The sequence below is a fragment of the Netta rufina genome (genome assembly GCF_964035555.1).
Source record: "Netta rufina genome assembly, chromosome: W".
Classification (NCBI taxonomy): Eukaryota; Metazoa; Chordata; class Aves; order Anseriformes; family Anatidae; genus Netta; species Netta rufina.
The window spans coordinates 17,571,405-17,593,574 of NC_140139.1; the positions used below are offsets into that span (position 1 = coordinate 17,571,405).

Below are 22,170 nucleotides of genomic sequence, written 5' to 3' on the forward strand. Positions count from 1 at the left end.
GAATAAACAAGAGGAGTTAGAGATGTGTGCATGCCTGCAGGGCTATAATCTTATTGGCAACACAGACACATGGTGGGATGGCTCACATGATTGGAGTGTTGGAATGGAAGAATATAGGCTCTTTAGGAAAGACAGGCATGAGAAACAAGGAGGGGGTGTTGCCCTCTATGTCAGTAACCAGCTGGAGTGCATGGAGCTCTGCCTGGGGATGGATGAGGAGATGACAGAAAGCTTATGGGTCAGGATTAAAGGGAGGGCAGGGACAGGTAACATTGTAGTGGGGTTCTGCTACAGGCCATCCAACCAGGAAGAACAAGCAGATGAGGCTCTATAGACAGATAGAAGCAGACTCATGTTCAAAAGTCCTGGTCCTCATGGGGGACTTCAACCACCCCAATATCTGTTGGAGGGACAACACAGCAGGGAAAAGGCAATCCAAGAGGTTCCTGGAATACACTGATGATAACTTCCTTCTCCAGGTGGTAGAGGAGCTAACAAGGAGAAGTGCTATGCTGGACCTCATTCTCACCACCAAGGAGGAGCTTGTGGGAAATATGAAGCTCAAGGACAGCCTTGACTGCAGTGACTGTGATGTGGTGGAGTTCCAGATCCTTAGGGCAGCGAAGAGAGAGCACAGCAAGCTCTCTACCCTGGACTTTGGGAGAGCAGACTTTGGCCTCTTCAGGAATCTGCTTGGTAGAGTCCTGTGAGATAAGACCCTGGAGGGAAGAGGGGCCCAACAAAGCTGACTAATACTCAAGGATCACCTCCATCAAACTCAAGAGTGATGCATCCCAACAAAGAGGAAGTCAGGCAAAAATGCCAGGAGGCCTCCTTGGATGAAGAAGTTGCTCCTGGAAAAACTCAGACACGAAAAGGAGGCCTACAAAGGGTGGAAACAAGGACAGATAGTCTAGGAGGAATACAGAGACATTGTCCGAGCAGCCAGGGATCAGGTTAGGAAGGCTAAAGCCTTATCAGAACTAAATTTGTCTAGGTATGTGAAGGGCAACAAGAAAGGTACATCAATGATAAAATGAAGACTAGGGAAATTTGGGGCCCTCTCCAGAAGAAAACAGGAGACCTGGTCACCTGGGATATGGAGACGGCTGAGATACTCAATGACATTTTTGTCTCTGTCTTCACCAACAAGAGCTCTAGTCACACCACCCAAGTCCCAGAAGGCAAAGGCAGGGAGTAGGGGAATGATGAACCACCCACTGTAGGAGAAGATCAGGTTCGAGAACAGCTAAGGAACCTAAAGGTACACAAGTCCATGGGACCTGATGAGTTGCATCCATAAGTCCTGAGGGAACTGGCAAATGTAGTTCCTAAGCCACTATCCATCATATTTGAGAAGTCGTGGCAGTCCAGTGAAGTTCCCACTGACTGGAAGAGGGGAAACATAATCCCCATTTTTAAAAAGGGAAAAAAGGAAGATTCAAGGAACTACAGGCCAGTCAGTCTCACCTCTGTGCCTGGCAAGATTGCGGAGCAGATCCTCCTGGAAACTACGCTAAGGCACATGGAAAACAAGGAGGTGATTGGTGATAGCCACCATGTCTTCACTAAGGGCAAATCGTGCCTGACTAACTTGGTGGCCTTCTACAATGAGGTTACAGCATTGGTAGATAGGGGAAGAGCAACTGACATCATCTACCTGGACTTGTGCAAAACATTTGCCGTTGTCCCTCATGATATCCTTGTCTCTAAGTTGGAGATACATGGATCTGATGGAGGGACCATTTGGTGGGTAAGGAATTGGCTGGATGGTCTCACTCAGAGAGTTGTGGTCAACAGCTCAGCCAGGGAGTGTATTGAAACAATGAGTAATGGTTTAAATGGAATTTAATTAAATCTTTTTGATTCAGGGTTGATTTAGGTTAGATAAAAGGAAGAAATTTGTTATTATGAGGGTGGTGAGGCACTGGAACTGGTTGACCAGAGAAGCTGTGGATGCCCCATCCCTGGAAGTGTTTAAGGCCAGGTTGGATGGGACTTTGAGCAACCTGGTCTAGTGGGAGGTGTCCCTGCCCATGGCAGGGGGGTTGGAACTAGATGATCTTTACAGTCCCTTCCAACCCAAATCATTTTAAGATTCTATAAAACATCAGATTTAGAGGAGGGGAAAATACGATTTTTGTTGCTGTAGTGGTTAGAATCCCCAGCTATATGTGAGCCCAATTTGATATAGATCATAGAATCATAGAATCATAGAATGGCCTGGGTTGAAAAGGACCTTAAAGATATCTAGTTTCAACCGCCCTGCTCTGGGCAGGGTTGCCAAGCACTAGAGTAGGCTGCCCAGAGCTGCACCCAGCCTGGCCTTGAATGCCTCCAGGGATGGGGCATCCACAGCCTCCCTGGGCAACCTGTTCCAGTGCCTCACCACCCTCTGAATGAAAAACTTTCTCCTAATTTCTAACCTAAATCTCCTGTCTTAGTTTAAAACCATTCCCCCTTGTCCTATCACTATCAACACATGTAAACAGGCGTTCCCCCTCCTGTTTATACGCTCCCTTCAAGTATTGGAAGGCCACAATGAGGTCTCCCCAGAGCCTTCTCTTCTCCAAGCTAAACAAGCCCAGTTCCCTCAACCTTTCTGCATAGGAGAGGTGCTCCAGCCCTCTGATCATCTTAATGGCCCTCCTCTGGACCATTCCAAGAGCTCCACATCCTTCTTGTGCTGGGGGCCCCAGGCCTGCATGCAGTATTCCAGGTGGGGTCTCACAAGAGCAGAGTAGAGGGGAACAATCACCTCCCTCTCCCTGCTGGCCACCCCTTTTTTAATGCAGCCCAGGACATAGCTGGCTTTCCGGGCTGCAAGCGTGCACTGCTGGCTCATGTCCAGCTTCTTGTCCAGTAGGATTCCCAAGTCCTTCTCCGCAAGGCTGCTCTCAAGTTATTCTTCACCCAGTCTATACAAATACCTGGGATTGCCCCAGCCCAAGTGCAACACCTTGAGACAGCATGAGAACCTCATTAGGTTCTCATGGGCCCACTTTTCCAGCCTGTCCAGGTCCTCTGGATGGCATCCTTTTCCTCTATTGTATCGACTGCACCACTCAGCTTGGTGTCATCTACAGACTTGCTGAGGGTGCACTCGATTCCATCATCTATGTCGTTGATAAAGATATTGAAGATGTCCATCCCAAGATGGACCCCTGAGGGACACCACTTGTGACCGGCCTCCACCCAGACATAGAACCGCTGACCACAACCCTTTGGTTGCGAATGGCCAACCAATTCTTTATCCACCTAACAGTCCATTCTTCAAATCCATACCTCTCCAATTTTGAGAGAAGAATATGGTGAGGGACCATATCAAAGGCTTTGCTCAAGTCCAGGTAGATGATATCCATCGTCTTTCCTTTGTCCATCGATGCCACCACTCCATCATAGAAGGCCACCAGATTGGTTAGGCAAGACCTGTCTTTGGTGAAGCCCTTCTGGCTGTCTCGGATCACCTCTTTATCTTGTGCATGTCTTAACATGTCTTCCAGGAGGATCTGCTCCATGATCTTCCCAGGCACAGAGGTGAGGCTCACCGGCCTGTAGTTCCCTGGGTCTTCCTTTCTCCCTTTCTTAAAAATGGGAGTAATGTTTCCCTTTATCCAGTCACCCGGGACTTCACCCGACAGCCATGATTTTTCAAATATGATGGAGAGCGGCTCGGCAACCACATCAGCCATCTCTCTCAGCACCCTGGGATGTATACCATCTGGTCTCATGGACTTATACACATTCAGTTTCATTAGGCACTCCCGGACTTGTTCCACTGTCACAGTGGGACGGAATCTGCTCCTCTCACCCTCTCCTCGAGGTTCAGGGTCCTGACAGACATAGGAAACTTGACCACCAGTGAAGACCGAGACAAAGCACTTATTGAGTACCTCAGCTTTTTCCATGTCTAAGGAAGCTAGTTGATGTTTCGTAAAACAAATTTATCATGGCTCCTGCATCACTGGAAAAAATACTTGTGTCCTGGTTTTGATGGGGATAGAGTTAATTTTCTTCTTAGTAGTTGGTATGGTGCTGTGATTTGAATTTACGATGAGAATAATGCTGATAACAGTGTTGCTTTTTAGTTGTTGCTGAGCAGTGTTTACACAAACTTAAGGACTTTTCTGCATCTCATAGTCACCAGCCAGTGAAGAAGCTGGGAATGCACAAGAAGCTGGGAAAGGACACAGCTGGACAGCTGACCCCAGGGAAGGGAAGTTGTAATGAGACTCTACTATTGCTAGTAACAGTCTTTCAGGTCAAAAAAAAGGCATGCAACCTTTTCAATATCAGAATAAAAAAATCATTAACACAGTATGGTACGTTGCACAACAAAAACCTTGCCTTGTATCAAATTTGGCACTCGATTATTTTAATATAGATAATGAATTAAAATTAAGTGTAAACTGAAATTTTCCAGAACAAAATATATAAACAGTCCAAATTCAATTTTGCTGTCAGTGTCTTCCTCTATTAAGCTCAATAATCATGAAACTGCCACAGCATTTTTCTTGCCCTCTTGCATAAGAAGAGTTCACTGCTTCAGAAAACATCATAAAAAACAGAATTCATAGTTAGCTTCTCAACAGTATTATTTACTTAGTACAGAATTAAAGTGTTCAAGAAGTGTCCTCAAACGAGTGGTAAAGTAGCTGCCTCCACATAGTGTCAGACAAAGTTTCTTAAGCTGTTTAATACTAAAGAAAGTGCAGCAGAAAATCCCATACTAACATGCTCAGATTCTGCAATGGAGCTTACCCAAAAATGAAGTATTCTTGAAATTGAAATATAAATAAATACTAGCATTAAAAAATAAATTAAAAAAAATCCCTTTTATACAGTGAGTAGTGGTGTAACCCAGCAGGCAGCTAAGCACCACACAGCTGTTAGTTCACCCTACACCTACCCAGTGGGATGGGGTTGAGAATCAGAAAAAAACAACACTAAAAGTTTGTGGGTTGAGATAAAGACAGTTTCACAGAATCACAGAATTTCTAGGTTGGAAGAGACCTCAAGATCATCAAGTCCAACCTCTGACCTAACACTAACAGTCCTCCACTAAACCATATCCCTAAGCTCTACATCTAAACATCTTTTAAAGACTTCCAGGGATGGTGACTCCACCACTTCCCTGGGCAGCCTGTTCCAATGTCTAACAACCCTTTCGGTAAAGAAGTTCTTCCTAACATCCAACCTAAAACTCCCCTGGCGCAACTTTAGCCCATTCCCCCTCGTCCTGGCCGCTTACCATCATTTATCAACAGTCCTGGCTATCAGGGGAGGTCCCAGTGGACTGGCGGCTAGCAAACGTGACGCCCATCTACAAGAAGGGCCGGAGGGCAGACCCAGGAAACTATAGGCCTGTCAGTTTGACCTCAGTGCCAGGGAAGCTCATGGAGCAGATCCTCTTGAGAGTCATCACGCGGCACTTGCAGGGCAAGCAGGCGATCAGGCCCAGTCAGCATGGGTTTATGAAAGGCAGGTCCTGCTTGACGAACCTGATCTCCTTCTATGACAAAGTGACGTGCTGGGTAGATTAAGGAATGGCTGTGGATGTGGTCTACCTTGACTTCAGCAAGGCTTTTGACACCGTTTCCCACAGCATTCTCCTGAAGAAACTGTCTACTCTTGGCTTGGACTGGCACATGCTTCGTTGGCATGTGCCAGTCCAAGCCAAGGCTCTGCAGAAGGATCTGGATAGGCTCCACTTATGGGCTGAGGTCAACTGCATGAAGTTCAACAAGGCCAAGTGCCGGGTCCTCCACCTGGGGTGCAATAACCCCAAGCAGAGCTACAGGCTGGGAGATGAGTGGTTGGAGAGCTGCCTGGCGGAGAAGGACCTGGGAATATTGGTTGACAGACGGCTGAATATGAGCCAGCAGTGTGCTCAGGTGGCCAAGAAGGCCAACGGCATCCTGGCTTGCATAAGAAACAGTGTGGCCAGCAGGGCTAGGGAGGTGATCGTTCCCCTGTACTCGGCTCTGGTGAGGCCGCACTTCGAGTACTGTGTTCAGTTTTGGGCCCCTCGCTAAAGAAGGACATCGAGGTGCTTGAGCGGGTCCAGAGAAGGGCGACGAAGCTGGTGAGGGGCCTGGAGAACAAGTCCTACGAGGAGCGGCTGAGGGAGCTGGGCTTGTTCATCCTGGAGAAAAGGAGGCTCAGGGGCAACCTTATTGCTCTCTACAGATACCTCAAAGGAGGCTGTAGCGAGGTGGGGGTTGGTCTGTTCTCCCACGTGCCTCTTGACAGGACGAGGGGGAATGGGCTTAAGTTGCGCCAGGGGAGTTTTAGGTTGGATGTTAGGAAGAACTTCTTTACCGAAAGGGTTGTTAGGCACTGGAACAGGCTGCCCAGGGAAGTGGTGGAGTCACCATCCCTGGAAGTCTTCAAAAGACGTTTAGATGTAGAGCTTAGGGAAATGGTTTAGTGGAGGACTGTTAGTGTTAGGTCAGAGGTTGGACTTGATGATCTTGAGGTCTCTTCCAACCTAGAAATTCTGTGATTCTGTGATTCTGGCCATTCCATAATCACTTCCAAGATTCCTGGGCGACTGGGGTTTTGTATTCGAGCCCGCTGAGTAATCACTGCAACCCACTTGCTCCATGTAGAATCAGTTGCATGATGTGTAGAACATCCAACAACCCTTCCTTTGAACATCCAACCTAGTACCGGCAGTCGGGGTGCTAGGAGGAGCTGCGCTTCAGTACCAACCACTTCTGAAGCAGATCAAACTCCTTCATATGCTGCCAATATCTCTTTTTTGGTTGGACTGTAGTGGGCCTCAGATGTTCTGTATCCCCTATTCCAGAACCCGAGGGGTTGAACTCGAGTTTTCCAGGCTCTTTCTGCCAGAGACTGCAGGTGGGACCATTGTCCCCAGCTGCGGTGTAGAGCCCATTCTTTACCCCTGGTCCTGTTTGGACTGGCCCAAGGGCTACTGCATGAACTGTTTCCTGCTTAATTTGTTCAAAGGCTTGTCGTTGCTCGGGGCCCCATTTGAAATCATTCTTCTTACGGGTTTCTTGCTGAAAAGTCCTTGGCTTAATGTAAGCACTGCTCTGCAACAATTAAAACATCAGTGTGTTATAAACAGTCTTCTCATCCTAAATCCAAAACATAGCACCCTACGAGCTACTAGGAGGAAAATTAACTTTATCCTAGCTGAAACCAGGACAATTTCACACACAGATTATTTTGCCTGTGTTGTGTAAGCAGTGGAGCACGTGTATATTATGTGTTGAAGAAGCTTTGTAACAAGTGGTTGTGGCTGTTGCTGACTCTTTCCCCACTAGCACGTTCCTGCTTCTACATGCTTTCAGAAAATACTGGTTTTTAACATTTTTCTTTGGTTTAAAAACGTAATTTCAGAAAATCATATTAGTTGTCTAACTACAGTGGCAGCAATTCTTTGAATCTGGCTGTATGCTAGTTAGCGAGGCAGTAGTACATAGTCAGTCAGGAATACTGAATTCCTTACTTCCACATAATAACCTGCTGGCAACTCTGTTACAGGTGAACCCAGGTATCTGTTCTGGTTGTGGAGAAATAGATTGTTGTTTTTTTTTTGTTTGTTTTGTTTTTAATCTTTTTTTTTTTTTTTTTTTTTTTTATGGAGACTATCATACCGTGTTTGCTACTTCTCAGTCAGGTTTGTCCTCCTCTACTCCAGTCTAAAGAACTGGCCAGGTAGTTAGGTGGTGCTCCAGTAGGTTCTACACATTAAATTTTATGAAACTTGTAAGAAAAAGTGAACATTGACAGACTTATTCTGCAATCTGTGACATGGATTTTGTAGCATTTGTAAGAAGTATGCTTGTTAGAAAGAAAATTTCACTTTGGGTAAGGAAGTTTTTTTTTCTTTTTTCTTTTTTTTTCTTCAAAATATTACTGAAAACAACTGCTTTTTTAAAGATGATAGGAGTATAAGTCTGGCAGTAGGATACCAAATCTATTGCATGGCTGCTTTTGCAGGCAGCTTCGTCAGTTAATCTCTTTCATAAGTGCACTGAGTTCCATCTTATGTTCAGGAACTAGTGATTTCTATCTTAAATCTATTCAACATCACTTTACTCCTCTGTCACGGTTGTTCTTGAAGTTAAATAATTTCTCTTCCTTTTGAAATTCACCCTCCAATATAAATTTCAAGATATAAACCCAAACACTTTATTTTTCTTTTTTTTTTTGCTACACTAGACAAGCCAAGCTCATTCAATCTTTTCTCGCAGCATATTGCCATTCCTAAAATAATCTTGATAATGCTACTCTGTAGCTGTTATTGTTTCAGTTTGAGCTCTTTTCTGCAGAATCAATACCCAGCTCATCAGTTTGGGGTGTTTGCTGGTTCAGTGATAATGTAATGGGAGTCAACACTGGGAGAAGAGAAGCAAACATGATTGATGTGTTTTAACAGGAGTAAACTGGTAATTCCTTAGTACATTTAAGACCTCAGATAGAGCAGGGTGTGCAGTTTTGAGCACTGAAATTCAATGAAGGTGGAGAGCAATTACATAAAGAGTCCAAAGAGAGCAATAACAAGTATTAGTTATCAAAGGTCTAGAGAACTTGTAAGGAAAACTGAAAGTATTGGTGTCCTTTAGTCTAAATATGTGAAGTCCTTGGGGCAAGAGGCAGGGGAGGAGATGCACAAGAACAGCTTTACAACACGTGGAAAGTAACTGCAGAGAGAAAAGGAATAAATTGCAACCCCTTTTCCACTGATAGTGGGACAAAAAAAAGTTGTAATGCAATAGCATAAATACTTCCTTATCTGTTACTATTTGTCACATCATGTTAATATCTATTACTATGTCATTAAATGATGATGTAAAATGATAGGTGTTGTTTTCTTCTGATATAAGCTGAACTGGAGGTTCTCTCCAGCGGTGAAACAGAAGTTGCATCTCCTTGCTCTGAGTAGGTTCTTGCAGCCGAAGTTACCACCAGTTTGACTATCATTCCCATGGCGTTCATCACTGACAATCAAGCCAGTATATGCTGCTTCCTAAAGATAATTCTGTGGCAAAAGTTACTAAGTTCAGTTGACTTGCACTACAAACGCACTACACAGCTGTTATGTTATGTTGCTCATTACTCTTTTTCTCTTTTATTATTTAGTGGATGACAGTTTAGATGGCACTTACTTAACCTTTAAGTACTTATTTAAAATGCACAGCATTCAGTTTTTTTTTTTCCTTTAACAGGATTCAGAACTCTCCTCTGATGAAGAGATGATAATGGCAGAAATGCAACCACTGCTGATAGAAACCTTGATAAACCAACCAAAAATGGTAGCTCTCAGCAATAATAAAGGTTAGATAACATAAAAAGCAACAGGTGTTATGTGATTCAGATGATTTCTTGACTCAAAATGGCTATTTTTTCTAATTAAATTATGTAAAATATTATTTAATTTGTGTGTTTTAAAAGAAAGACGATCAATTCTCATGTTAAGCAATGAAAGTAGAAAAGAATTCTTTAGTATCTTACACTTACTTGAGTATGGGGTAAAGAAAGTTGTATTGACATCCTAATTTTCTTGATTCTTGTCATCAGTTTAAAAGCAGAGGGGGAAAGTGTGTCTTCTCTTTTGGGGGACTGTTAGCTTGAACACACTTGATATGTTTAAGAAGGAACTGTGTATGCTTTCAAAGTTCTGCATGTGAAGCAGTGTACTTGGTTTTCATAGGGGCTAATAGATTCATGCAATTGAAAACTTTGGAGTTATTGCAAAAACAGAAAATCATTTGATGGATATTTTTGGGAAATATTGCATTATGCAACAGTATGTAACACTAGCTTATACCAAGGAAACTTGGAATAAAGCAACAAGTTCAATTTCTTTAACAGTTGAGGGCTATTTATGTCAAGCCCAATATTTCATAAAATAGGAACTATCGCCAACAGTCTTTTGTGAGTTTATAGTTTGCAAAGGTGTTAGCTTATATGCTATTTTCCAGTAATAAATATCACAGAATCACAGAATCACAGAATTTTCTAGGTCGGAAGAGACCTCAAGGTCATCGAGTCCAACCTCCAACCTAACGCTAACAGCCCTCCACTAAACCATATCCCTAAGCTCTACATCTAAACGTCTTTTGAAGACTTCCAGGGATGGTGACTCCACCACTTCCCTGGGCAGCCTGTTCCAGTGCCTCACAACCCTTTCAGTGAAGAAGTTCTTCCTAACATCTAACCTAAAACTCCCCTGGCTCAACTTAAGCCCATTCCCCCTCGTCCTGTCACCAGGCACGTGGGAGAACAGGCCAACCCCCACCTCGCTACAGCCTCCCTTGAGGTACCTAAAAAGAGCGATAAGGTCACCCCTGAGCCTCCTCTTCTCCAGGATGAACAAGCCCAGCTCCCTCAGCTGCTCCTCGTAGGACTTGTTCTCCAGGCCCCTCACCAGCTTCGTCGCCCTTCTCTGGACCCGCTCAAGCACCTCGATGTCCTTCTTGTAGTGAGGGGCCCAAAACTGAACACAGTACTCGAGGTGCGGCCTCACCAGAGCTGAGTACAGGGGGACGATCACCTCCCTAGCCCTGCTGGTCACGCTGTTCCTGATACAAGCCAGGATGCCGTTAGCCTTCTTGGCTACCTGAGCACACTGCTGGCTCATATTCAGCCGACTATCCACCATCACTCCCAGGTCCTTCTCTGCCTGGCAGCTCTCCAACCATTCCTCTCCCAGCCTGTAGCTCTGCTTGGGGTTATTGCGCCCCAGGTGCAGGACCCGGCACTTGGCCTTGTTGAACTTCATGCAGTTGACCTCAGCCCATCGGTCCAGCCTATCCAGATCCTCCTGCAGAGCTTTCCTACCCTCAAGCAGATCGACACACGCACCTAACTTGGTGTCATCTGCGAACTTACTGAGGGTGCACTCGATGCCCTCGTCCAGATCATCGATGAAGATATTAAAGAGGACCGGCCCCAGCACCGAGCCCTGGGGGACGCCACTAGTGACTGGCCTCCAACTGGACTTGGCTCCATTCACCACGACTCTTTGGGCCCGGCTATCCAGCCAGTTTCTAACCCAGCGAAGCGTGCGCCAGTCCAAGCCAAGAGCAGCCAGTTTCTTGAGGAGAATGCTGTGGGAGACGGTGTCAAAAGCCTTGCTGAAGTCAAGGTAGACCACATCCACAGCCTTTCCCTCATCCACCCAGCGCGTCACTCTGTCATAGAAGGAGATCAGGTTCGTCAGGCATGACCTGCCTTTCATAAAGCCATGCTGACTGGGCCTGATCGCCTGCTTGCCCTGCAAGTGCTGACTCTCAGGAGGATCTGCTCCATGAGCTTTCCTGGCAGTGAGGTCAAACTGACAGGCCTGTAGTTTCCCGGGTCTGCCCTCCAGCCCTTCTTGTAGATGGGCGTCACGTTTGCTAGCCGCCAGTCCACTGGGACCTCCCCTGATAGCCAGGACTGTTGATAAATGATGGATAGTGGCTTGGCCAGCTCCTCTGCCAGTTCCCTCAGTACCCTTGGGTGGATCCCATCCGGCCCCATCGACTTGTGCACATCTAAGTGCCGTAGCAGGTCACCAAGATGTGCATATCACTGAAGAACAAGATACAGTTTCTAAACACCATAACATAAACACTTCAAATGGTTATTAAACAGATGTATGTCTAACTAAATTTTTGTTTCAGATTATTCAAAAGATGCTGATTCGTTATCAAATGAAGTTACCCACAATAGCAATCAAAAAAACAGCAACTGTTCCTCTCCTTCTCAAATGTCAGAATCTGTTTTCTTAAATACTGGTCCTTGAAATATCCTCTTCTGTAGTCTATGCCAAGGATACATGGAGCATCCGGGCCAGTCACAATATGGTGCTTTTGCCACTCATTCCCAGTCAGACTCACTTCAGCTTCCAATACAGTCAACTGCTGAGATCCCCGTCACTCCACAGATACAGATGGGCTCTGTCCCTTTATAGCTCGATGGCATTACAGTACATTGTGCACCGGTGTCTACTAAAGCCTTATACTTCTGTGCGTCTGACATGCCAGGCCATCGAATCCACACAGTCCAATAAACTCGATTGTCCCTTTCCTTCCCCTGGCTGGAGGCAGGGCCCCCCTAACCCTGGTCAGAATCTTCTTCGTTTCTGTGTTTGAAGGACTGTCTGCTGGAAGTTGGAGCAGCAAACTTTTCAGAGAATCCCTTTTTCCCAATTGTTTTATTTTGCAACTCACGTACCCGTGCCTCTAGGGTCACGGTAGATTTTCCATCCCATTTTCTCATGTCCTCTCCATGGTCTCGTAAGTAAAACCACAGGGTAGCACGGGGTGAGTACCCACCATATCATCTTCCTTGTGTGGGTGAACGCCTACCCCTGATAGCTGAGACACTGCTTTGTACAGGTGGGGAGGAAAATAATCTCTCTTCAAGTTGGTGAACCTTTTCAGAAAGTTTCTCCCAAGTGTTCTCTTTTGGTTAGTGGACACTGGTTGGTTCAGGTGGGGAAGAAGATAGATTCTCTTTAAGTTGGTGGAACTCTTCAGAAAGTTTCTCCACAGCTGAGACGCAGGCCTGTAAGGAAGAGGAGAGACTTTCTTCGTACTGCCGGAGTTGCTTAGCCGCTTCATCCACTGTGGGTTCCTCATCCTCTTTCCAGGCCATTATTGCCAATGAGCTGTCATATGATGATGGTGCACTCCGTACAAACTTCCGCCACATGGGTCGTGTACACCTGACTTCATCTGGATCTGTGGATGTTTGTCTGAGGTCTGGATCCTCATAAATCTCTTCCCGTACGGCTAATTCCCTCAGGTACTGGATTCCCTTCTCCATAGTGGTCCACTTGCCTGGTAGACATAAAAGTTCTTCCTTGAAGGGATACCTTTCCCTCACAGCTGAGAGGAGACGCCTCCAGAGGCTGTGAGATTGTGCTCCATCTGCAATTGCTTTGTCAATGCCTGCATCTCTAGCAAGGGATCCCAGCCGCCTGGCTTCCCTGCCATCTAATTCCACACAATTGGCTCCAGTGTCCCAGCACCGGAGCAGCCAGGTGACAAGCTGCTCACCTATACAATGACCAAAATCTTTTCGCACATCTTGTAGCTCACTCTCGTATAGGTTTCGGGTAGTTACTGTTGATTTTTCGGCATCCTCACCTTCCTCCTCCTGAATCCCTGATGGCCAAGAATCATCGTCTCTATACCTAGATTTGGCAGAAGACTCTCTGTGTTCTAAACGACCTGAATCTCTATACCATTTTTTCACCTTCTCTGCAGGGTCAACTTGCACTGCTACAGCTCGTTTCTCTGACCCAGCCACAGGAGCTGGAGTGGCTGCAGGAGCAGGAGCTGGAGCGGCTGCAGGAACTGGAGCGGCTGCAGGAGCTGGAGCGGCTGCAGAGCCCATCGTAGGGGTCGGAGTGGCCATTCGATCTGTCACAGGACTTGGAGTGGCCGCAGGGTCTGTCACTAAGTTGATAGTAGTATCAATTGCAACTCGATAGGCATGAGTCAGGCCCCAGCACGTTACAATGATTTGTGTCACTTTGGAACTGTCGGAGTCATGACACCTTTTTTCAAGCATTCTGCCAGTTTTTGAGGATTTTGCAGTTGTTCAGGGGTGAATTTCCAAAACACTGGGGGTGCCCACTGCTCTAGATGCCTGCCCATATCCTCCCATACTCCCTGCCACTCACAACTATCCTGCCTCCGGGCAGATCTCTGGATGAGCTTCCTAAGTAGTTGTTTAACTTTAAGCAAAACCTGAAGCACATTCAGGAGGCATAACAACAAGACCACGCTGGTCTGAGTATCCCAAGGATATTCAATATCTTGGAGAGCTATTGTAACAAGCTCGGAGGATAAGAGGGTGGTGAAGGAGGAAGGGAGAGCGATCAAGGAGGATAAGGGGGTGGTGAAGGAGAAAGGGAGAGTGAACGAGTAAGAAAATCTATTTTATAAAGTGCAAACCCAAACAACCTGTCATTGGAGCTCAGCATGCAAACTTATTACAATGAAGATAATGGGCTTCCAGTGAAAGATAGACACATTTAATGTGTGGAGCAAGCACAAACACAATTAATTTACACAATCCTGGTGAAGCAAGCATGAACTTCATTACTGTGCTACACTACTGATTTAAAAATGATCTATCCTCTATGGAGACAGGTGTTTTGCAGAACATTAGTTCTCTAGTGGCAGCATTTTAGGAAGAGGAGAACTGTAAACCCCCTAATACAAATAAATAAAACTTTACAACCCTCACAAATCTGTAAAGTATGTGCAAAGCAAAACTAGAAAATATAAAGGTATGGCTTGGGGTGTGAAGGAAGTGTGTGTATTTGGTGTATTTCATCCCCCCCTCCTTTTGGTCTTTAACACTTTTTTCTAAACTAACCTTTAATTCACATACAATATGACATAATATGTTGCATATGGACTTACATGTGATAAACTAGCTAGTAAGGCTGCCATCCTTAATTATCATTTTTTTAAGGTATTTTTTCTTATCTAACTGTGCACAATCCTTTACATATTAAAACTATGTAACTGCTATATAGTAAAGCTATGCAATTTTAGAATAACAAAATGCAGGAAATCAAACTAAGTAACTGAAACACAATATGCTACAAGAATTCTAATTTCTCTCAGAGGAGAAACTTAGCTTTTTTAAGATATTATAAATAATATATGTATATTTTCACTTGTATCCACATTTCAAATCAAAATAAGCTACCTGAATAAGACCAGATGATCAACTAAAATTATTCCTTTAATATGTACATGCCAACAGAAACTTCCCTCTAAAATACCTAATTTTATTAGTGAAACGGTGCCAAAGATAACAAGTATACAATCTCTTTGCTTTATGCTACTTACACATTATAAGACAGCTGTTGTTGCAAGACATGATACTTCACAGTCTTTCCATAAGCATACAGATTTATTATTTTTTTAATCAGAATAAGCTGTTTACCAGCCAACAGCATATGGCTTAAATATTACAAAAATTACTGTCTATACTTTATACGGTAAAGCACTTTCTAGTCTTAAATGGACACAGTGGCAAGAACATTAAATCCTACAAAAAATAAGAACAATTAATCAGCTTCACTGTCAAATTGGGTTTCATTACCTTATAAATTGGGCTTATTTCTCATTCCCTTTACTGTGTTTTGATTTTCCTTCCATAAGAATTAACTATGCAAATGAAAAGAAACTGTTTTTTGTTGTTGTTGTTTGTTTTGTTTCTTGCTTTTAACTGAAAGAAATTCTTCCCATGAATTAAGGCAATATAGTCATTTGATTGTATTAAGTTGTATTAAAAATAATCTACTTGATTAGGTACAAGTTCTAAAGATATGACTTTAAGACATCTCACAATGATGAAACTGATTAGTTCAAATAGCACAAGTCATATTTTGACTTGACAAAAATATTTGCTTTTCATTCTCTTTCTTACATGCTTTCTCCCCAAAGAATGAAAAAAAAACAACAACCTACCATACCAATCCTTTGTAAATTAGAACATTTTTCCCCAAATTTTTTGTCCCCCCATCAGTACAATTCCTTTGATATCACTCAACAGGTATTAGAGAAAATGATGGAGAGGTAATGATTAAAGCCATCCAAATGTAGATCAAATGTCTAAAGGGCTGTCTGATGTAGGTGATCAAAAAATACTTTGTATTCAGATGCTACTTTAGTACACTGGTGGTCCCCAAAATTAATCTTTGTTTTCACCTATAAATCTCTTCTAAAAATAAAAAAATAAAAATGGAACTTGAATATTTTAACAAGTGAATTAAGCAACCATTCTGACAAATGACTTAGTCTTGTCTACAGTAACGTGATGGCAAAATAGCAAAAGAGAACATGTAAGATTTAGCTGAAAAGGAGTATTATCACATATATGTTTCTAGAAAATACCACATTTTAAGAAGGCACTAAAGCTTTTGCTTGTGCTCTCGTTTGTTGTTTTTTTTTTAATAAAAAAATATTTTCATAGTGGCACCTGTACTATTTGCAACTGAACAGACACTGCAGTATGTCTCAAAACAAAGATATAACGTCTGATAATATCATACAGGTGTGCTCACTTCTGGAAGGAGAAAAGAAAACAACAAAACCAAACCCCAAAATAATCCAATAAGCTAACCTATTATCTATAATATCACAATATTCCTTTTAAGAACAGGAAAGTAGCATGCACTTCTCAAATACTTTAAAAGAAATATTTGTTTTAGGAATATCAGTAAGAAATTGTTTTAAATAATAAACCCCAAGAAACTCAAGCAATGAGCAAATGAAAAACATAGCAGTCAGTGGGCATTAAACATAACCATAAAACTTTGTTTATGTTTAAAAACCCTTTTTCTATAGTTGCCATTTGCAACAAAAGATAACATATATACTTACACACCACTTCCAAGAATAAACAGTACATATTGTTTTTGTGGATTTTTTAACCTATAAGGTAAGACAATACAGAATTCATCAACAAGCAATATTTTAAACAACCTTCAATGCATATCAACTTTTTTGATAGGACAGGTTTACATCTTTGAGTTTCTATTTATTTGGAATAGCTTACAACAAGACTTAACATAAATCATTTTACAAATAAGTACAGCCATCACAGAAATGCATGTATTTTTAGACTAATAGTTCTGATAACATCTGCCTTTTTATGGTATAACTACTGGTCCGTGCTCTCTTGCTTTAGAGTATGATGACAAAAAAGTTATCAAAAGAATTGGAAGAGCTACTAGTACTATCAACATATTCAAGTTGATTGTTTTGACATTTTCTTCCTCATTCTGGGAAATAAAAATATTTGGATTTCATTCCTTAGTTGAGTCAAACGTCCATTCTTTGCTCTAAACCTCTTCCATTTTAATTGAGAGGCTTTCTTCATTTGGTTGAGAGTTCCCATTCTGTTGTAATTTGATTTTATCTGTCCTTTGTGTATCTCTGTTGTTTACTTCCTTGACAGTTTCTGAATTTTGATCCTTGTGATCTTTGTCCTACCAGAGACAAAGTTATTTACAAAAAAAAAAATGCTCATAGCATTAGAGGATATGACAGTATATGACTTCCAACCAACTCTTGGTATTTTGGTTGTCTCAATTTTCACATGCCTATCTTGTGTTGGCAATTTTTAGAATAGATATGTCAACACATTTTTTTAAAAGGCTTTCTTTTCAAGTGACTGAAGTTAGGCACTTGTAACAACCTGTCATCCAAGAAATCATTGCTGTAATCTGTCTTGATCATCAATATTGACATAAAACAGAACAAATAGTATCATGGAATCTATGAGAAACAGCTCCAGAAATTAAGACTTATTCATATTTTCTAAATAAAACAGGATTACGAATTTTCATTCATATTTTTTTGTCAGATAACTAATGCATTTTAAGAGACTTCTTGTGTAAGAGAATTACTTAAACATACTGTGGACAATCACCTAAATCAGTTGTTTTATAACAGTTGAATAATTCTGAGTACAATCTACTTTTTAAAGGCACACTGCTTTTCAAATTCTAAGATCAAACAATTTGAAGATGTTTCTTTTAATCACACCACCCTCTATTTTGCAAAAGAAAATCCCATACTATTCTTCCCCAAATCTTCAACTTTACTTCCTGCAGAGTGCAATATGCAACCCACGATCAAAGCAAGCAGGGAGAGGCTGAACTGCAGAGTGGAAATTTATTAAAAATAAAATCTTTTGAGCTTGACAGCCAAGATGTTCCTGAACCCTACTTTTTGACTGAACAATCTACTTCCTGCCTCCTCATACAGATAGGCAGCCAGACAACTCCTAACATATGGCCCCAAACAGAAAAAAAGAGAGAAACTAAAACCAAGCGTTTCCATAGCCTATACATACAAGCTCTTATGGGTCCAGTAAAGTTCAAACACAGAGACTTATCAAACTAGACTACTTGTTGCAGAATGACTTTCATGTCTCCTACTGGCAAAAGCTAAACCCAAGTGTCTCAAGTGGCAATATTTTGGTAAGGAAAAAGGAGAAAAAAAAGAAGGAGGGAAATAAGAAAAAGAGGGAAGGAATTCCAATAATCACTCCACTTGCAGCACTCCAGTACTTACCATTTGGTCACACAGCTTACCTTCAAAGTAGTGGTGCTTTGGTCAGATTGCTCCTTTCTACCTTTTTCTTTATCACTTTTTTTCTTGGAGGTGGAACATTCTCTCTCTCTTCTTTCATTATTTGTATCCCTTTCTCTTTTTTTTTCTTTCTTGTTTCTGTTTAAGAAAACTTTTACTCAAATCAGAATTTGATCCAAATGCAAATGTACTAACAACAGTTACATCAAGTGTATTGTACATATGTATTTGCAAGTACAAGTATTGTACAAGTGTATTTGCATTGCTGACAGATTAGAAACTCTAAAGAATACTGAAGCTCAAATCCTATGAACATTTGTTGTTGTTGTTATTTAATTGAAACTGAATCATACTGGCCATAGTCATCTGAGATGACTAGTGCAAAGACAGTAAATCAGTGAGAACACTTCCAAAATTGTATCTGTATCCATATTTGATTGCTCTGTTCATTGAAAAACACTGACCCTTTACTTAGAAAAATGAATGACAAATATTAAAGAGCTCCTTGTATAACAAAAATATAAATAAAATCAGAAGAACCACAAATTGAGTTCAGTTCCTTTCATAATGGTGATCTCTATGTCCCATTTAAATTTAACAAAAATATTACAACTTTTTCCTCCATTACTGCTTATTAACTTTTATGTTTACATCAAACTGACCTTATTGGAGAAGGAGTTTGTGAAGACTTTCTTTTTGTTGCTTTGGATGTTTTAGGAGACTTGGAAGGACTTCTACTCTTCCTTTTATGTCTTTCTCTGCAGGACCAAGAAATTCAAGATCAGCAAAGACAACCAAGAATAAACTCAGAAACTGCATAAAAAAGAAAGCTCTTAAAATGATTTGCCACAACAACTAAGTAAATATCCCCAAGTTTAACATTATATATCACCAACAGTATATGAATTGTACATAGTTTAAAAAAAAAAAAAAGCTTTTTCATGTTTCAGTTTGGTGGAAAAGCGGAGAATGGAAGTGGAAAGGAGGGAGAAAAAAAAAGTTGTGCCCTTTCAGATTTCAGTTTTATGTTAATCTTCACATGCTTGTATTCACACCTGTGTGAGAAACAAAGTTGTGTTTTTGCAGTAGAGGGTTTCTCACACCTGATAACAATGGAAGCACAATGAATTCACTAATACTGTATTAAATAAGAGTTTCTCCAGTCAAGAAAAGAATGCAATTGAATGAGGAGCCACAAGACAACAAGATACATAACTTCAGTAATGTGAACTTCAAAACATTACAAGTTCAAGATCACTGGAATTTCAGTTCAACCTGGCTCAAGTTTAATTCCTGAATATATGAGCTAGCATTCCTATTGGTTTAGAAGCAAACAGTCAGTGTAAAGTGAAGCTCAAGTTGTTATCAAAATCAAAATGGATTAAGTTTATATTTATTATTTATCATTCTATAATGCACCAAATAGCTCGTAATACTTTGGAAACCAGCTGTTTTATGCAGGTATGGAATTTGTTGAAGTTGCTATTCTGGAATCTGATCTCGAACAGAACACAACATTTAATGGAATGAGCCTTGCTAATACCAGCAGAAATTGCCAGTGGAACGTATGGAATCCCACTGCCTTCTTCATGCAAAAAGAAACAAAAATTTAAGAAAAAAATATCTGACAGACAATATTCCATGTCTAAGACTGACTGAAATTGATATTACATAGCCTTCAGATTGGGCAATTACTGGGTTATGAATGAAGATACCACTTCAGCCATCAAGAAATCTCTTTGGACAAAATTATTTCCTGTCTCTGCTAGCCTATTGATGGACTGTTGGAAAAGGATCCTGATCCTTAACTTCCTCTGGTCTGTCTGTCTTCTTTCAGCTAGGAATGATAAATAGCCATCTTATTTCTAGTACTTGCATGCTGTTTGTCAGTAAAGCAAGGTCAACAAAAAACACACACACACAAAACCACACAATTTAAACATTAGGGGAAAAAAACTCTAATTTCTGTATTTCGGTATGTGCCCACTTCTTCTTGCCACTTCACTGGCTACCACCAAGAAGAGAGGCTCCATCTTTACATTCTCCCATCAGGTATTTATATGCGTTGATAAGATGTCCCCTCAGCTTTCTCTTCTCCAGGCTAAACAAACATGGCTTTCTCAGCCTTTCCTTGTATGCTCCATGCCCTTCATCAGCTTTGTGGCCCTTTACTAGACTTGCTCCAGTATGTCTGTCTCTCTTGTACTGGGGAGCCTGGACCTGGACCTGGGATTCCAGATCTGGCCTCACCAGTGCTGAGGAGAAGGAAAGAATCGCCACCTTTGACCTGCTCACAACACTCTTCCTAATGTAGCTCAGGATACTGCTGGCCTTCTTGGTGGCAAGGGTGCATTGCTGCCTCATGTTCCCTTTGGTGTCCATCAGAATTCCCCCAGTCCTTTTCTGCCAGCTGGTCAGCTGGACAGTGTACTGGTGCATGGAGTTATTCATGCCCAGGTGAAGGACTTTGCATTTCCCTTGTGTTCAATGCCATGAATTTCTCTGAATGGCAGCACACCCCTCTGGTATACCAGACACTTCTCCCAATTCTGTATCTGCAAACCTGCCAAGTGTGTGCTCTGTTCCACTGTCTAGGCTATTGATGAAGATGTTCAATAATACTGGCCCCAGTACTGATCTCTGGGGTATGCCACTATTAATTGTTTTTTTTTCAGCCAGACTTCATGCAGTTTTGAAGAGTTGTTTTTTTTGTTTGTTTATTTTATGTTTGTTTAAAGAGAGCAGGTATTACTGACCAGTATTCCAGTGTTATTTAAAAAGGGACTGTGCTTTACTTAAGATTTTGTGTTGACAGCAATGCAACAGGTTATTGGGTCTTTAAGTATCCATTTATATGCTACTAGAAAATAATTGGTTCTGGGAAACAGCTCATGATAAAGGAAACTTCATTAATGAGATAATTCAGAGTGGAAAACAGCATGAAATCTGTGGCATGACTTTATCAGCTGATATATTTGAAAATAAAAATACTTAACTCCTGTTGGATTTACCGTAATGGAGAGACACACCACCTCTTACTATCTTCCCAACTTGCTGTCTTAAATTAGTGGAGGGAAAATTTCTTTTGCGCATATAGCAGGGAAAACAAATCCAGCCCTAGGAAAGTTTCAGATGTATTTTTAATTGTTTTGTTTAAATTGTTTCTACATACTTCGTTCCATGAATCAAAAATTCAGCATTGCTTATAATGTGGTATCTTCTAGGCTGAATAAGAATAGCTTGTTCTGCTGCTGTATCATTAAGTGCTAGCTATTGATTTCTTGGACAGATGGACTCCATTGGGTAACCAGTGAAACAAGAAAATGGAAAGCAGAGGTACTATCTGTCAAATTTCCCTTTCTCTCCCATACAATATTAATTAACCATGCCATCATGCCACTATTTCCTTTTCCTTTAGTTTTACTTCCCTTCACCAGAAACAGTAAACTCGCTATGCTTGTGAACAGAATAAATCACTCTGTGATTAGCAATTTATACCTGTTATATGGTTTAAAAAAAAAAAAAAAAGTTTTCATTCCTTATTTGTCAATATTGATGACTGTTTAAAAAAAATGTTAAAATGTAAGTAACTAAGCAGAAGCCACAAGATGAACTAGAAAATAATCAAACGTGAGATTCTTTTGTTGCACATGCATAATAACAGAGTATGTTCAGACACAATTTCTCATACCTTCTATTGGCAAGGCAGGATCTGTACTATGTTTTATTGTCACACTTGATCAGATGAATGTGTTGTAAAAATAAATAAATAAGCATACTTCATCAGTGTTCTGTAGTCATGACGATCTCTTCCTTGCTCTTAAGTACATGATGAAAGAAATATAGCTGGAACTTATGCTACTGAAAGAATTTCATTTGAAGGCTAAATATCAGCTACAGGGCTTTTTTTTGGTGCAGCAATACTAGCAAAAGAAAGTAGTATATCTTCTTCACAAGTCAAAGTAACACTTTGTTGATTTCTGTGAGGTAAAGACGTTTGTGTGCTTTTTGATGGGCTATATTCAATGGCTGTGGCAATCTGAGTGCAATGTTTTGTCTTGATGCTTCTTCCTTTGTG

At 41.5% G+C, this 22,170-nt stretch overlaps 1 protein-coding gene across 5 annotated transcripts in view; it reads right to left on the reverse strand.

Moving 5' to 3' along the window:
• LOC311220810 (uncharacterized protein) overlaps positions 1–22,170 on the reverse strand; it is a gene marked incomplete at its 3' end in the record, with an annotated part of 115,685 nt that overhangs the window by 12,720 nt on the left and 80,795 nt on the right. For 3 of the 5 annotated variants that reach the window (XM_084304418.1, XM_084304421.1, XM_084304422.1), the window contains 3 exons: positions 18,755–18,850; positions 18,095–18,230; positions 16,838–16,984 (listed from right to left, as the gene is read on the reverse strand). In XM_084304418.1, coding sequence (XP_084160544.1) covers positions 16,838–16,984; positions 18,095–18,230; positions 18,755–18,850 — 379 coding nt within the window. Of the gene's footprint in view, positions 1–16,243; positions 16,428–16,837; positions 16,985–18,094; positions 18,231–18,754; positions 18,851–22,170 lie in introns of those variants that run through there. The other 2 variants (XM_084304420.1, XM_084304419.1) reach the window with 2 other exon arrangements.